The 18,133-nt window shown below is 42.1% G+C and overlaps 1 protein-coding gene across 50 annotated transcripts in view; it reads right to left on the bottom strand.

Moving 5' to 3' along the window:
• PKP4 (plakophilin 4) overlaps positions 1–18,133 on the bottom strand; it is a 269,591-nt gene that overhangs the window by 11,743 nt on the left and 239,715 nt on the right. For all 50 annotated transcript variants that reach the window (XM_071216397.1, XM_071216406.1, XM_071216402.1 and 47 more), the window contains 5 exons: positions 11,429–11,612; positions 8,060–8,177; positions 6,429–6,620; positions 6,065–6,238; positions 3,541–3,691 (listed from right to left, as the gene is read on the bottom strand). In XM_071216397.1, the coding sequence (XP_071072498.1) occupies positions 3,541–3,691; positions 6,065–6,238; positions 6,429–6,620; positions 8,060–8,177; positions 11,429–11,612 (819 nt within the window). The remainder of the gene's footprint in view (positions 1–3,540; positions 3,692–6,064; positions 6,239–6,428; positions 6,621–8,059; positions 8,178–11,428; positions 11,613–18,133) is intronic.

Genomic DNA, 18,133 nt, shown 5'->3' on the forward strand with positions numbered 1-18,133 from the left:
ACAAATATAATTGGAAAGGGAAAGTTAATATTTACTGTAACAATGAAAGATTGGTTTATAGAATAATACTGTAAATCACTAAAAGAATAAGCAATAAATTGGTGTAAAATTGGGGGTACCAATCAAGTTCAATTATTTTCAATAAGGAGGAGAAATAAAGGAATTATAGAAAATCTTAATTTTTATTGCATAGGAATATATATCAAAATACTATAAATTCCTCTCAAGGCTTTTAAAAACGTATTATTTGAATCTACACCAACTAATGCTACCAATAATGCTTTCCTTAGGTCTTTCTAGTTTATGTGTGAAATGGGTATGGTTACACATTTTTATCAAACTAAGGGTATATATCAGCCAGTCTGACATCAGTAGCTATAGCAATATACTTGTTTCTTGAAAAGAAGACAAAAGTAAAATTTTGTCACTAAAATTATAGGTATATTATCTCCCAGAAGTAATGCAATAATAATAAACTTCTTGATAGGACTAGACTGGTGGAGACCCCAGCTACTGAATCATTTCTTTACAGATACTCAGTTTCTCTTACTCCTCTCCAAAAAGAGATTAGCTTTTTCAATTTCAATTACCAACTGACAAAGTGGAATAACCACTGCAAACAAAAGAAATTAACTGAAGCTCAAGTAAATACTGTTAGTTTTTTACCCCTATGCTAATAATTGAGTGGATGTTCAATGGCCTTTCTATTAGAGAACTATTTATATAAACTGGGAAGCAGTAAGAGACAGGCCCTCTCTACATGCCTGCATAATTTATAGCATGTCAAAGGAAAGACTCTTGCTTAATCACAATAAACATTGTTATGAAGAGTGGAAAAACAGTGTTGACATTGTAAGGCCAGAAGATAAATGTGGTTTTGGAGAACAGATGATAGGTTAGCATTGGTGACTCTGAATACTCATGAATGACCAAAAGGTCCATGACAGGTAATTTGTCACCTTGTGAGGGCACAACTTGAAGTCACGCTTCCTGAGGTCTGGGGTAAGGCAGCGCACTCGGCTTCGAGTAAGCCTAGCAGGCCTCCCAGCACCCGCGGCTCCAGACAGGTGGGCTGGACTGACTTAGCTGAATGTTCAGTAACTTCTGTAAGGTGACAAAACTTTTTTTTGTGTAAAATGGCTCTGAAAAGAGGGTCCATTGCTAGCGATGGAAGTAAGGAGAGAGTAAAGGGGTCTGAGAAGGTGACAGTTCTTAGGAACAAAGTGCTGGGCAAATTAGAGTCAATATACTGAACCTGGGAGGGGCTCAGCTCTCACACGATAGAAGGAATCTTTATAGGAAACAAGAAAAAGTGATCCATGAAGCAGCTGGAGAACGCTCCAGCTGGGGGAAGCAATGCTCATCAATGGGGAGAGAAAACTCTAGTGAAACATTTGAATAGGTGGTCAGGGCATTCACAGAAAACACAGGAATGCACTGAGGGAAGGCCAGGACACTGTACATTCCTTGTTTCCAAATGTCTTGGGATGCAGCTCCTGAGAATGTAAAAAATCAATGGTATTGGCTCTAAACTTATCTTCTTCAGCTGTGGAATGATAGGTCATAAAGATGTATTTTGTCAACTATTTTTCTTTAATAAGTCATTTTTCTTCTTCCCCTCCCCTTCCCCCACCCTGCTGTTTTTGCTGTCTGTGTCCTTTCGCTGTGTGATCTTCTGTATCCATTTCTCTTTTTGTCTTCTCTTCTTGTCTTTCTCCTCTAGGATTCACCGGGATTCTATCCTGGGAACCTCTGATGTGGATAGAGGTTCACTGTCAATTGTGCCACCTCAGTTCCTGGTCTCTGCTGTGCTTCACCTTGACTCTTCCCTTCATCTCTCTTTTGCCGAGACATCCTCTTGCTGTGTGACTCACTTGCGCGGGCACTGGCTCAGTGTGTGGGCACTTGGTTTGTCGCACAGGCACCCACATGGGCACTCAGCTAGTTGCATGGGCACTCGGCTCACCGTGTGGGCACTCGGCTCACCACATGGGCACTGGCTCCCTGCAAAGGCACACTTTCTCTTCTTCTTTTTCACCAGGAGCCTCCAGGGATTGAACTTGAGTCCTCCCATATGGTAGGAGGAGGCTTATCACTTGATCCACATCTGCTTCCTACTCTTTAGTTTCTAACACTAAGAACTCTCAAGGCTCTACATGTTTCTTGTAAGAAATTCAAACAATAAACATAAATGACTAAAAACTTTCTCTTTAGGGACCTAAAGGTTTTCTCTCAAGGAAGTTATAATGTATCTATTGGAATCAGGCCTAAACTGAATTTTGAAAAGGACATGGAAGAAGATCCTTTCCTCTCTAGAGGGGAGGATTTAGCTCAAAGGAGCATTAGGTTAAGAGCAGGTTAATCTAGGCAAGAATTAATTAGTGGTTCTGCTTTTGAGGAGCAAAGACAGAAGTTAGTATTTATTGTTGGGATAATTCTACACCAGGCACTGTGTGAGGCGCTTTCATTTAAGTCATCACAGTTAATCCCCACAGCAAGTCTCTAACGTAAATATTATTGCCCTTGTGTGCCCTCTCTCACGGCAGGGTTATTCTGATACAGGTTCAGTATATATTCACACCAGTCCATAGAAGATCTTCTCAAATTTCCCCTCCCATTCCCCGGCCTGTAATCTGCTGTGAGACCATGTGGAGCTTGGTGGTTTATAGGGGATGCCTCAAACGTTCTCACATTCCATCTTCCCAGCAGACCAGCGGTTAGGATAGTAGGCATCATCAGCTTCCTTTCAGAAATATGGGGCTAAGAGTTTCCTTTCCTTTTCTAACTAGATGAAGGAATTGAACCTGGGTGGGGTGATATAGGATATCCCAGGTTTCACAGCTGGTAAGCAGCAGATCCAGGATTTAACCTCAGCTCTACTGAAGGGTTCCTGACCTTTTCTTTTACCTTACACAGTACTTGGGATCTAGTAATGCCTTGGGTACAAAATTGAAGGAGGCACTCCCTTTCAGGTTCATACAAGTAAAAGCCCTACACCTGCCTGAACCCAAGGGTGAGTTCCTTCTTAAATTTTGTATCCTAGGGGCCTTGTTTGCCTCAACCTCCTCCCAACTCTGCCCTAGGGTAGAAATGGCCTTGGGACTGTGGCTTTGCCCAGTCTGAGAATGGTAAGCTATGTCATTAATGTGATTTAAAAAATTTTTTTAATTCAGAACATGATAGCCTTTGTTTCAAAAATCACAAAGGGGAAATTAAAATTTTTTTTGTTTCTCAGGAAATACACCTCTCTTTAGAAATAAAGACACCAAAAAATCTATTAGGCAGTGTTTTAAGATATAATTGAAATTGCTAGCATTTCTGAATATTTACCTTTCCTGATCAATGTTTAATTAATGAGTTTGCCTCTTGCTGAAAAAGAAATGTCACAAAGGACAGAAAGCATGGGTACCTCAACATGCCAAGAAACGGGGACTGGATTCAGTGAACAGTTTTGACATCACATTTTTATAAATCAAAAGAAGTTTTGTAAATATTGTAGTTAACTCTCCCTTTATAGCTCACCCTGTCACCAGAACTTACCGATGAGCTCCTTGTTGCGAACATCTAGCGCCATATTCCTCAAGGCAGTTGCCACAGAAGAAACAACTCTATCATTATCCATTCTCAGAAGTTCTACAAGGATGGGGAGCCCTTTTTCTTTTCGGACGGCCGCCCGGATATATGCTGCAAACTAGTAAGCAAAATAAACAATGAGTAGTATAAAACAGGGTTCAACTATTTCATATAGTTACCGTCACCTGAAAAACTAGTTTCCCAAAGATATGCATTAATAAATGAAATGTTCTCTTCAATTGGATATGAGATCTGTGGCATCAGTAAAGAGAAAATTAGAGTTTGGGAGAACGAAAGGATAGGATGACTGATTTAAAGAAAATCTCAAACCACCATCTGCCAGATAATTTTGTGTAGAAGAGAAGGCAGTGATTACTTTCTATCTTTTACACATAAACCTGATTAAGAAAGGATCATGGATTGTCTTTGCAGTTGGCCCCATGCCAAGTCCAGAGGCTATAAATAGGATGGCAGAGACTGATCAGTGCTTATTAAAAAGAAAACCTGTCTTCATCAAGTCATTTTTTTCTAAATTCCCTGCAATAAGATTTAGAGTTCAGTGACCTGTCAAAGAGATTGCTTGGAAAAATCCTCAGAAGAAAGAAAAATTCTCCAGAAACACCAAGCATCATAATTCATACATACTGGCAAAAAAAAAAAGTATATTTGTATGCAAATATTTTCTCATTTAAGATTAGTAAGCTCTTTTATTAAAAAAATCTAGCAGTCAAACTTTTGTGAGAAAGAGGCAGCTCTGTAGAGTGAATCAGCCTATGTACTGCATGATTTGGAAATGAACACTAAGTTATCAGGGAAACAACCAAAAAATCCCTGGGTTACATTAGAAAATGGATCTTGAATCTTATTTTGAGCTTTAATTGCCATTTTTGCCAACACAAACCATTTCCAAAAGATAATTAACAGATGTTGCTCATGAAATACCTAATACCTTCCTGTTGTGGGCAGGTCATGAGGACAACCGTTTCTCAGTCTAACATTAATTGACCACTCAGTTTTTTGAATACCAACAGAATACGTTATTTTAACAATACAAATATGAGGAAAAGAGGCATTTCAAAGATCCTATTAATAGTCTCTATATGAAAGGAATACACATTTTCAAATCAAGTGAAATCTACAAGGGAGGAAGTGGCGTGCAAACATGACTTGCTCTAATGGAAAAGCACTAAGGCAGGTTTACTAACTTCCTCCTATGAAACCTGCAAGAACAGAACCAACTGCTTCTTTCTCATCTGGAGAAAGACAAGCCCAGTCCAGCCTCCCTCCCGGAAAATGACATCATTACTTTTCCCCAAATAGCCTCTGATTTGATAACATCTGTGGCCATGATTATTCTGTTTCCTTAATGAGGGTCCAATATTTAGATCTACAATTTTAGATACTTTTCAAATCATAAATATAATGTTTACATTTTAAATGAACTTGCCATATATACTTTTCATTCAGTAAATGATCTCAGAAATGAAATTCTAAACAACTCAGATCACGTCTGTTTTCATTATCATCACATGATCTTGTGGTCACAGGAAGCTGGCTCTGCAAAATAAACATTTATGGATGCTTATGTGCCAGGCACTGTCCTAGGTCCTCCGCTTCTACTATCTCATTTGATACTCACAACCACCTCAGGCAGTAGGATTAATAAATCCTCATTTTATGGATATGGCAATGGAGGACTGACAGGTACCTTGGACCGAGGTCCCCAGCTAGTAATAGAGGGACCAGGATTCAAAGCCAGGCAGGGGCAGTCTGTCTGCAGAGCCAGTGCCTAACCACTAAGCTATCAACACTTTAATTAGGAACAAAAAAATACCACTTTGGTTTAGCACTAGACCATAATTTATTGAAATATGCTCAGTATAGCAGCTGCCTGCATGAAACAAACTGACTTTACAACTATTGTGGATAATACTGTAGCCAGAGATTCTCATTTTGAGGAGTAACTCTATTAAAATACACTTGTCTGGAAACTTGTAGAGGCTCAAAGTGTTACAGACAAGGACGATCTGGGAAGTTGCTAGATAATGTTTAAAAAGTTTTGAAATCCTGCTTACAGTGGTAACAGTAGGAACCTGCCTTCAATTTTCATGCTGGATAAAAAAGCAAAAGGAGTCACACACCTGCGCGTTCCCCATGGAAACTTTAGACACACTTACTGTACATGTATGTACAGTAAGTGCCCAAGGAAGGCGTGGCGGCTCCCTCCCTTCCTGGGAGCGCTGCCTGGCCTCAGCTCTAATTCAGGCCCTCATCGTCTGGACACTGCACTGGACTGATGGGATCTGTCAGTTTTCTTTACTGGGGAAGGCTACGTCATATTCATCTTTGGATCCCCAGAGCCTACTGCTCCTTCCTCTTTTTGCTTCTACCCTTTCACAAACTCTAAATGACCATGCCCCGTTCACCATCACTGCTGATCTGTATGGCTGCAAAATCGGTCAGAAGTGTGGACAAGCGGAAGATATCTCACCTTCCAGTTGCCGGCAGAGAGGTTTTGGAGAGATCCGGCAGAGCCTTCCAAGGTGGCTGGGTTGGAACTTTCTGCCAGAAGAGTCAGATATGGTTTTACCACTGATGGATGCCATAGCATCTCAACTCCTTTGGGGGACTTTGACAGCCCTGGGATGGGACCAACTCCATCCCACTGAAAGACAAACAGCACATGTTAAATGGAAGCAAAATGAACTCAATCCCCCAAACTTCAAAATATTCATCTTTGCTGGACTCAGCTACAATAATATATAGAAAGTGGTGTCATGATAAAAAAAAATTTCTTGCCAAATATGTGATTTCTTACTCCCAGAGAAAGGAAACTTGTCAAATAAAATGCTAACTTGATCTTCTTGTGGTGTCCTCTTTTTCTTTTTCTTCTTCTTTCCCCAGCAGCTTGGCTCGGAGTCTTTGCTGGGAGACTCTTTTCCTAGCAAGTCATCCAATTCGTTTAGTCCCAGCAGCCGGGCCTGGGGGACTTCCAATTCCAGCCTATAAGACAGGTTCCTCAGGGTGCACACACAGTTCTCCACCGTCTGAAATGCAACATGGCATATACTGAAACCATCACAGCCCACGAGTGCAAAACGCTTCCTGCACTACTGATATTAAACAGACACAGAATAGGAAACCACTTCTTTTTACTTAAGGCAACCTGAAAAAGTCTAAAGAGAGAATCAAGATTTTGGAAATTTTTTTTTTTTTTTTTTTTTTTTTGTGGGATACCCGAAGGTCAGGGTGCAGAGTCATCTTCGGAAAATCTTTAGATCTGGGTTTTGCTGACTAATGTGCAAGGCTCTGGAAAGGAACACAACCAGTGCTTCCCCTTGAGGGCTGCTGCAGTGGCAGGGATGTGCCCAACACACCAGAACCTCACTCCTCACCACTGTGAATGCTCACTGTGACAACAGGTGCCACCAACTCCCTCCCTGGTGACAGCCTTTACTCAGGACCCATCTTTGCCAGGTCTTTCAATCTCCCGCTGTCCCTTCCCTCTTTGGAATGCTCTGTGATCCCTTTCTCTGTTGACATTTTGCCTTCTCTACGTAGTCTTTTGTTCCTTGAGGTTTATTTTACACCTCTATCTGGGAGGCCAATGGTCACTTCAACTCCGAGTATCTAGGCTGAGTTCGGTATTTGCCCAGCACTGCCCTCCCAATGCCTTTACTCTTTGCAATGGCACTGCAGATCTTGTGGTTCAATAAGGCTTAAATAAAACTTGGCAGTCACCTTGAACTCCTCCCCCTGGCCCCTTCTCCTTGAGCTTTTCTTAGATTCATCTTTAAGACCCATGACTTACTTATGGCCTCTCCTAGTCCAAGCCATCCCCACATTCATGTACCTGGCTGGCCTTGGAACTCCTGACTAAGGAGTTTAGTTCCTGCTTCCTGTTTCTCCCCACCTTCCCCATCCCTGCCTCTGTGGCAGATCCTGGATGGCTGCCACTGTTGAAAACGGATGGCATAATAACCTGCACTAGGGCAGGGATGGGGAGGGAAAGGGCCCAAGCTGGGAGCAGCAGTCTGTAGAAAGGTATATGAGAAAGTTGTTGCAGGCAGTGGGAGGCTGTGGAGTGCCCTGTGGGAAGAAGGGCTAAGAGGCTGGGGGCATTATACTGCCTTGATTAGGAACTTCTCTTCAGTAGCTACTCAAATAAAGATGATGTTAATTTTAGGCATAGGGGATACAGAATTGGAGGAAACAACATTGGGGCTGTCAGCTTGAGAAGGAGCCAGGCCCCTGCCTGCCCAGGTCCTGTTACCACCACCTAATCACTCAGTATTCATGGCTCTAGAATGATTTCCTCAAGTGCCTTCCTCAAGTTGCCATATTTTTGGAGGACTCTCCCTTTGACCTGAAATGTAGCCTAAGGAGGATGAAAGGCTCAACAATTTCAGTGGTATGCAGATAGCAGCATGAGGCAGCCACTGTCACCTGCTGCACCTCTCACACGGGCAGGCAGGCAGGCACTGACCTTGCTGTCGTAATCTGACGTGTTCACGCATGTGTGGATCACGTAGAGCAGCGAGTCCACCAGCCCTTCACAGGACCGCATTTGCTTCCGTGCCTCCTCCCCTGCAGAGCTGAGGTTCCTAAATGGATGGAGACACACGGGAGCTGCTGAGGTGAACAACCTGTTCATCAGTCACATCTCCTTATCTTAAGGAGCTGAGAGAATGGATACCAGATAGCCATGGTTTGAAAAGGCAATTGGGAACGTGCATTTTATCATATTGGAAGCTCACCGTATCAGCCAGCTCCCCGTTAGCAATGTAATAGAAAGGAGCCAGTGTCTGAACGTCTACTCTCAAGACCTGCTGCTTTCTAACCACATGATGTAATTACGTTGGGACCTATCCTCCTTAGTTTCCTTAAATGTAAAAAGGGGAAAATGACAATAACATACCTCACAGGGTTGTTATGAGGAAATGAGATGCTGCATATAAAATAATCAGCAGAGCACCCGCCATGTAGAAGAAATAGTTGTTCATTTCAGACATGATACCTCCCTGGTTAGGCCGCGAGCTCCTTGTGGGCCCTGCATCCACCATAGCATTTTGCATACAGGAGGTGATCATTAAATGTTTCTTGAATGAACAGAAAAAATAGACCCTTTCTTGTACAAACATCTCAAATTAAATATGGATACTTGGGTTATGCCACAATTTTTCTCATTTTTCCAGTTAGAAACATTCCTGAAAACAGTTTTGGATCTCATCCATTTTCAAATTTTTGATAAAGTGATAAGGATCTATTTTATGCCTCAATAACAAGGGTTGGAGTTGGTTGATTCTTACTTGCAAGCTTAGATAGAAACGGGGGTTTGGAATGACTTTTCTCCCTCGTTTTTCTGGGACAAGAGCAACACGGTCACCTGTGGCCCCTCCTCTGTCCTTATCTCACGCCACCTCTCAGCTGCCCTCCAAGGCTGCCTCTTCCTTTCTCCTCTGGGCTCTTGGGACACTGCACTCGTCCAGTCTTCCTGCCATCTGCTGCCTCTCCTTCTCCGTGGCCTCTGCCTGCAGATTCCTCCAGGAGTGCCCTGGCTCTATTTCGGTCCCTCTTGTCTTTATTGTCTCACTTTTTCGGGTGGTGTCATTCTGTCCCTCGGCTTTAATGCAACCTGCACTCTATACATCCAGTTGATTGAAAGACCCAGGTGTTGGCCTTGCTTCCTCATGCCTTGTATCAGCAAGCTTTGTTAGCTCTCCCTCCAAAAAATAACCCAGCGCTAGTCCAGGTTACTCCTGTCGTTTACCTGGATCACAGCCCACTGGCGCTGCCCCTACTGTTACCCACTCAGTTTTCCACACTGATGCGAGAAACCAGTTCTGTCCTTCCCCTGCGTGAAACCCTCTGGTGGTCTCCCTTGGCACTTGGAATAAAATGTAAACTCCTTCCTCTAATTTACAACATGCGACACAATCAGGTACCACTCTGCCCCTTGCCCATTAAGCTCCAGATGCAAGCGCATTCCTGCCCAGAGCCTTTACAATGACTGTTGCCTTAGCCTGCAATGCTGGCCCCTGCCTACCCACCCTCACCCCCAGGAATGCTCCTGTGGTCATTCAGATCTCAGCTTAAATTTCACCTCCTCTGAGAGACTTCTGTGACCAGGAAAGTAACTACCCCAATAACTCTTACATCACTCTACTGTATTCTCTATAAGGTACACCTTTTGCTATTTCTTTTTTTTATAGATTTATTTTATTTATTTCTCCCCCCCCCCCTCGTTGTCTGTGCTTTATGTCTGTTCACTGTGTGTTCTTCTGTGTCTGCTTGCATTCTTGTCATGTGGGACTGGGAAACTGTGTCGCTTTTTTGTTGTTGTTGCGTCATCTTGCTGCATCAGCTCTCCGTGTGTGTGGTGCCACTCCTGGGCGGGCTGAGCTTTTATCGCACAGGGTGGCTCTCCTTGCAGGGTGCACTCCTTGTGAGGCACTCCTACGAGGCAGACACCACTGCATGGCATAGCACTCCTTGTGTGCGGCAGCACTGTGCATGGGCCAGTTTAGCACATGGGTTAGGAGGCTCTGGGTATAGAACCCTGGACCCTCCATATGGTAGGCGGATGCTCTATCAGTTGAGCCTCAACCACTTCCCCTTATTGCTATTTCTTTACTTGTTTGTCTTCCCCAATGGAACACAGCTCCATCAGTGCAGAGACTTAAGCTGTCTTGCTCATCATTGATTTCCAAGGAGCTGGACCAGTGCCTGACACACAGAAGGCTTTCCCCAAATGTTTATGGCTCCTAAACCACTAAGACAATCTGAGGATGTGGCTAGCTCCTGCCTGTCCCTGAAGCCAGGTGGGCTAGTTTAGGAGGAACAGAGCCTCCCTGCTTCCAGGTGTGGGGAGGCTACGATGCTGCTTCCCCAGATCGTCAGTGTGGTGTGACCCTTCCCCGTATGTGCCTGCTCTTCAGGATCCTGACTCACGTCACGCTCCCTCTCCACCACCTCCCCATGTTCTAGTCAAGGGGGCTGATGGTCACCCATGACCACAGTGGAAGGCATCAGAGCAGCAGCACTCCTCTCTCCATCTCTCAAGTCCTCTGTTGCAGAGGTGTTTAGACATCTTTGCTGAGAAGCTTGGGAATGTTTACTGGGAGTCAGGCATTACACTTCCACACAGATCATGCTTGTTCCCCACAACTCTGAGATGGTATGATCTGCCCCTATTTTAAAGATGAGAAAACTGAAGCTTGGAGCTGGGACTGGCAGCCAGGTTGCCTGAGGCCAGAGCCCACTCTCATCACTGTGCCACTCTACCCCAAGGCTTCCATTCAAATGGGGGGAAATGGGGTAGAAACTGAGCCGATGAATGTTAATGGCAAATAATACACAATAGTATGTGCACTTAATGGAGATCCTAGAGATTCAAATGCTAAGGATAATGACTAGAAAGTAGTATTTGGGCTCACTTTCATTTATTTATATAACTCAAAACCAATGACTGTTTAAATCACATACATCTTTATGCCCTTTAAAGGGAAAAAGATTTTAACCATCACATTTTGAATTTAAACAAAAACCAGGCTGCAAACAATTTATAATCAGAATGTATGATAACCAGAAAAATGCTGTTAAAGTAGAAAACACTGGAATTTTGGCAGTAAACTCAGACTGAAAGAGTATTTCTGAATAATTCACAGAAGCAATATTTATAAAGACAACTTCTTTAAGGCTATAAGTGTGTGCTCAGGTTTTCCTCACAGGATAACAAAACCCAGTGGCCTAAATTTTGAAACAAAACTACAAACATAGATGTTAATAAAGTTTTCCTAAAATTAATTTACCATTATGACACATTATTTAACCACATTAGGAAAACAGAATTTACCTCAAGCAACCCGTTGTGTTACGCAGAACTAGTGAAGTCTGAAATTTAATTTTATGATCATCATCAAAAGAAGAGTTATTCCATCCAGAATGTGGAACTATCACAGTGTTTGTTAAGGTTGAGAGAGCATCTCGAATGATTGTCATCTTTACGGCATCGCATGAAGATAAATTCCAAAGAACTCCTGAAAAAAAAAAGAGATTAATAAAAATCAAATCATTTAGTGATCCTGGAATTTTAGGAATAAAATAGATGAGCATATTAGCCCCAAAAGATGTAACCTCAGACTATCCCACACCTAATCTATGGTCTGTATTTGCAAACTGGCTAAGAGCAAACCCCTAAAAAGTATGGAGTGAATGTGTGTACTTCTGCAGTATATTATAAAGCTTTAATATTCCTTCCTGTACATTTTAGAGCCAATGTACCTATCAGGCAAGATGACTGACTTCTGCAAAGCAAATTATGAGTTATTCTGAGAGTGTTGGGAGTGGAATTAAGAAATGATCATAAATATTATGCATCTATAGTTTTTATGAAATGCCATTCACTGACGTGAACCTTACATTCAATGTTCTGTGTGACAAACCAGTTTCAGAATTTAATATTAGAAAGCGTTTCTCCCTCAAGAGACTGGTAGTTTTTCTTTATCATGATTTCTTACCTCTGCTACTAGGAAGCTCAAGTTTACATAGAATGCTTTACTGGCACAGAAGACTGTTAGCTTTGCTGCTCCTTCCTTATTTAGACAAAACAAGGTTTAAACATTTCTATTCCCACCCTAAGAGTTTTATTACCCCATGTTTTAGAGGTACAAGTTACTGTCATTCTTTTTTGGATACATGTGAGACGAAGGATAAATTAAAGATCCCATATTGTAACTCATATCAAGATTGGTAGGATAACAGGCCTTAAATGTAGTTTATCTGAGTGTTATTTAAATTGATAATCATTTTAGAGGGTCTTAATTTCAGTTTCAACTATGAGGTGTGTTAAATTACTATTTTAACACATTTTTTCTAATAATTACTTTTTTTAGATTAGAGGAAATTCAAGATTCTAGCTGCCTTAATGCTATTTTCATCTTGATGTATTTTCCTGAGTAAGAGGGAAGGAGGTGGAGGAGAGATGGTGCAGCTGGTTTTCTCTGCACTGATATCCCTTGGAGCCCTATGCTCCTGACGTATCCTTGGCAAGTTGCTTTTAGAACTATCAACACACAAAAACGCTTGTGGCCCTGTGCACTGGGAAGGAGTTGGCAAAATCCATCCATCTCTGCAGGACTGTGACGGGCTCGTGGACGTTAGGGATTGAGAGTGTGGGGCAGAAACAAGATGGAGAACTGCTGCTCCAGCGAATCCCGACCCAAGGAGCCAGCCCAGAAACTGCTTGCTCAGCCTCTTGGGGCCTGCTGGAGCTGCAGGGCTCTCTGTCAAGCAGGGAGGTAGAGAGCTGATGGAAACTTTTTTCTTTTTGGAGGAAGGAGAGGTAGAAACAAAGTGCTATAAATGAAGATAGAACAACAAAGCAAACCCCAAACTTGTGAGTATAAATTGAATGAGGACCATCTCTTCTTGGGCCTGTCTGCCCTGACCCGTCCACATGCCGCAGACTGAGTGGTCAGTAACGGCGGCTGATGTTTGTGTTCGGGTCTGGGCAAATGTTCAGGGTCCTATCTTCTGCTCCCCACCTGTGCCCACCCCTCCTGCTCCTTTGTCACTTAGTTCTGACTTCCGGTCCTCGCTGATTTGGTTTGCCTGGCTCAACCCTTGATGTTCCCCAAAGACTTCACCTTTTTCCCTGCTCCTGCCCTTTGGGGGAGGAGCACCCACCATCACCACAGCCTTTCAGGGCCTAAGCCTCAATAGTGGCCCATCTGGTTAGGCACAGACTGGCTCTCCCTTAAAAAGAGGTGGGTATGGGACAGGAGTGGGATTCAGAACCAGGAGAAGTGAAGACCTATCTTCATCTCTAAAAGCTCATTCTGTCCACCATGACACACCTTTGCTTATATAGTTATCTTGTGGCACACAACTGATATGGCCCTAGGAAGGCAGCACACACTGCAAGTGCCTGATAAGGGTTCATTTAAGAAACAAATTCCACAGACTGAATTACATCTCCAAGGAGTCTTGTACAATTGGCTCTGTTTCTATAGAAAAATTTTGGGGTAATGGTTTCAAAATGTGCCCCCTGGGTTCTGAGGCACTCCACTGGACTCCCTTAGGGGCAGCCCAGTGAGGACTAGGGGAAAGCAGATCCCAAGTCCCCACTCAATATTGGGCTTTACTGTATGTTTCTGTTTGAAGAAAGGGATCCATGTTTAAAAGATGGTTGAAAAACACTGCTTTAGGTGGGAAAAGGATTAGAGAACTGAGGACCACAGAGGGGTCATGGTAGCTAAATGGGTCTTTGGGGGTTGGTCCTGACCCAAGTAACAGGAGAAAGGAGAGAAGGCAGAAGAAAGAGCAGGTCGAGGTAGAGCAGGGTGGGATGGTGGAGACAAAAACAGCTAAGGCTGTCTTGAGTGTGGCTTCAACGTTTCCTGCTGATGGTGACACTCAACCCCAGGGCCAGGTATGAGCCAGCCATACAAGCAGCACCCAACACAGAGGCCCTTGGCTCTCTTGGGATGGAATGGGGAAAGGGTCATCTCCTCAAGTCCCCCACCACCAATTTTGTAACATGTGATTCTTCATGCCATCACAGCAAATTCTCTGTTAAAGCGTTTCTAATTCCTCACTCCAGAAAACTCAATACATGGAGGAGAGCTGCATATTCCAATAAGCTTCTATTTTACAGAGTAACTGCATTCCAGTAACGTTAACTGCAAGTCAAGGTTTATTATCAGCAATAGGTATAAAATTAGACATAGCTACAGAAAATTTAACAGGCTGAGTCACAAATGTAAGGTGAAAACATGACTAAGGTGAGGGGTGGTTCTTTATCATGCTGGACCCTAGAGTTGATGCCTGGACGTTCTCTGATCATTTGCAGAAAAGCTTGTTTTTCATTGTTCTTGCCTCTACTTCTGGCTAATTCTAAACCTACTTTTGGCAAGAGGGTATTTCCCATATTAGAGGATTCCCAATTTTCCTTACTGGTCCTAGAATTTTGTCGTGCTCTTGCTTCTTACCAGGCATGTAGAGTGACCACTGCAGTTGTATGCCAATCTACATTTTACAAGGGATTGGACACAGTATAAACATTCATAAACCCATGTAAATAAAAGCAACATTGCTACTTACTGAAGTTTTACTCTGTGCCAGGCACTGAATCCAGTACACATAATACCTTAAAGCATCAAGCTGAACAAAATGAATTAACTTCCCACATATTTTACCAGTTTGAAATTTTACAGGTTGTGTTTTTAAAAGGATAATGAGCATTTGCTTTTCCAATTATAAGCCTGAATTTCATTCAGCAAATATAATGGGCAATAAACACTCCAGCATCACCTATTCTTTTGTCTTGTTACTTGTATGTGGGGCACATGGTAGGTGGTCAACAAAAATTTGCTGATGGGTCCATTTTTCATCCTGTCTTTGTTTTTAGATTGCCCTTTTATTTCTTGCCTTTAGACTTAGCTCCTAAGTATTACCTCCTCTTTGTGCCTTTTCTTAAAACTGCATGTTCTTTAAGGTCTGTGGCTATGGGGAGAGGAACGGCACAATGCCCTGGACCTTTAAGGGAAGCTGCCCCACGGTTCTACCCACCCCCTCCCCTGAGAACAGAACCCACAGTTGTTGAAACCACCATCATTTCATGTTGGCTTAGCTCTGGGGAAAGGAGAAACCCTTTGCCACTCCATCTCCCCCACCATGAGCTGAGTTACAGCAACACACCAGGTACTGCATCCCTCAAACTGCAAAATAATCAGTATTGCCAAATTAGAAAATGTTCAACTGTTTAAAAATGTGTAGCCCTTCTATAGATACGCTGACTCTGCTATTTTTTTGGTCAACTGAGATGACGTACTAATCACAAAATCACAAAAACAGTCTACTACAGACATGCAGACTTTCATTTTCTGCAACTTCCGAAAACATTGTTATTCTTGACTAGAAAAAAGGAAAGACTCCATTTTCACTAAACATGTGGTATTCTAGGGACCCACACAAAGGTGCTTTATCACCCCACGTTATGCATTGCATTCCCTCAACTCCTGCACTTGACCCTGGAGCAAAAGAGCCCAACACTGGTATAGACTTTATTTTCCTTTTTTTAAAGATTTATTTATTTCTGTCCCCCTTCCCCCCCAGTATAGATTTTAACTAGCCATTGTGAAAATCATAGTGAGTCTCAAGTCATTGGTTTTCCTTCCCTATTTTCTATTTCAAAAATAAGGCTGTGGAAAGCCAAAAACAACCAGTTCCGATCAACCAATGCAGGATGAAAAAGATTCAATTAAACCTGAAAGCTTTAGATATAGAATGATTAATTTGCCTTTCTACTCAAAGGAAGAAGCACCGTTCTTAAGACCAGCTAATAATACCTGTGTGTTCTCTACCTCCTAAAGTAGTAATAAAATGATGTTCTTTCCACTTATTCTGTCTGGGTTTCATTTAATGGGTTAGGAAGATTGCTGCTAGGGCAGTATAAGTAATGAATAGAAAATACACTGACTCCCAGACATAGTAACACTGATGAGAAAATGGAAAGCCAGAGGATTAGCATTCTCTATCAATATGATAAACTTTCAGCTCTGACATCCTACTGCAAAATTTGCTTAAAAAATATTTAGCAGTACTTTCCATTATCTCCTGGTTCCTAAAGAGAAAGTTAAAAATAAACTATAATTTGGTTTAAGAAGTTTGAGATTTAATTTAAAGCAATTAGCTATTTGTTATGAGGACTTAGAATATATACACATAAACTAATTTACAAAATATTAAGGAGTTTCATGTATATTATTGTAGAAAACGCTGCCTGTTCTCTACCATAGGAAAAAGTATACATAATTATGAGTAACCAATAATTACAATGAAATACTGCCACGAGAGATGAAAGTTCATTTTCTACCCAAAGAATAAATAAAGTAATTAAAATACCATTTCACAGAAATTGTATGCTGCAGAATTCTGAAAGAGCTCAGGTTTAAAGCTAGCTTTATAGTCATTCTAATGGCCAACTGATAATTTTATAGGCAAATTAGAAAATGATTTTAGTGATTAATTAAAATAATAGCAACTATTTGAAAAATGTACTTCTTAAGGTTATTGAAAACCAACCAAACATTTGGAAAACACGATTCCTCTGGCAGCATAAACAGCCTTCTGATAAGAAAGAAAAATCCAGAATTAAATTTAAAATAAAATAGAAAAGACAATTTTTATATAGCATTTAATTTATAGTCTATTTCGTAATTATAAAAAACAAGTGTTTGTGGATACTGCAAAAAGGAAAAATAAAACATTAGCCAAGAAACTACCAGTATACTACAGATACCATCATGTGACATGGCCCTGCATTTTTTTTTTTCAGGAGTTAACCCGAGTCTCCATCTCTCTTCCTGACTCACTTGTTTCAGTCATGCTCTTTCACAAGATGTCCATGAAGTAAGTAAAACTACTCAAGCATTCACTGAGGAGGCAGATGACAAGGTCTTGGCCCCAGCATCTCGGTTCCAGAGCCAGACAGGACAAATCAGCTGTCCTCACCGTGCTCCAGCCCTCCAGGGTAAGGACGACTGTCTGGGTATGTATGTCCATCCCCTCCTGGCATTTCTGCATTTAGGGCCACGTTGGAACAGGCTGGTGTCAAGTGCAAGCACTCTTTATAATGGGTATAGAAATGTTAGCTTAACAGTGAAAATGCAAAACAAACATCAAGGCTGCAGATTACACACAAGGGGCAAACTGTTGATAGTAAGGTAGGAAGGTAGTTTCCGATTCGAGGGCCCCTCCCTGCCTGCTCTGAGCACATGCCTCCATTATGATTCCCTAGACAGTCCCTGGCTGGAACACTCAGCATCTAGCAAAAATGCAGCTCTCTTTCTCCTCTCAGCAGCTGCCCCTGAAGTTCTCCTTAGCCCCAGTAAGGTTCTCATAAATCTCTATAGTTTTTTGTTGGGAAAGGAGTAATGTTAAGATGCTATGGCTACGACACCCTGTCACAAGAGGGCTGCTCTCACTTCTGCCACCATCCCAGCCAGGGTTAAAGCTATGCACCTCATACCTCTTGCAGGCATATTACCTATACCCCAGCCTAGTGCAGAGCTGCACTGTCCTATACGGAAACCATCAGCCACTGTGGCTACTGAGCACTTGCAATGCGGCTAGTCCGAACATAGCTCTGCTCTTAAGTGTAACAGACACACTGGATGATGGAGACTTGATATGGAAAAAAGAAGGTGAAACATCACAAGTTGAAATTGTATTTTGGAAATATAGGGTTAAATGAAACATTCTTTAAATAAATTTCACCTGTTCCTTTTTTCTTTTTTAATGTGGTTACTAGAAAACTTAGAATTACAGATGTGTTTCACATTATATTTCTATTGGGACAGCATTGGTATAGCTGCTTGTTCAGTTTCTGCCAGACTCGGAAGGAGACACAGAGGTGAGACCTCGCTCTCAGGAGGTCTTATCACAAATAGATCCAACACAAGGCAGCTGTGAAAGTATCCTAAGAGTCAGAGAAACAGCCACGGCTCGAGTGTACTGTGTGCCAGGTCTTCCACATGCACCCTCATGAACACACTGA

The sequence above is a fragment of the Dasypus novemcinctus genome, chromosome 7 (assembly GCF_030445035.2).
Source record: "Dasypus novemcinctus isolate mDasNov1 chromosome 7, mDasNov1.1.hap2, whole genome shotgun sequence".
Taxonomy (NCBI): Eukaryota; Metazoa; Chordata; class Mammalia; order Cingulata; family Dasypodidae; genus Dasypus; species Dasypus novemcinctus.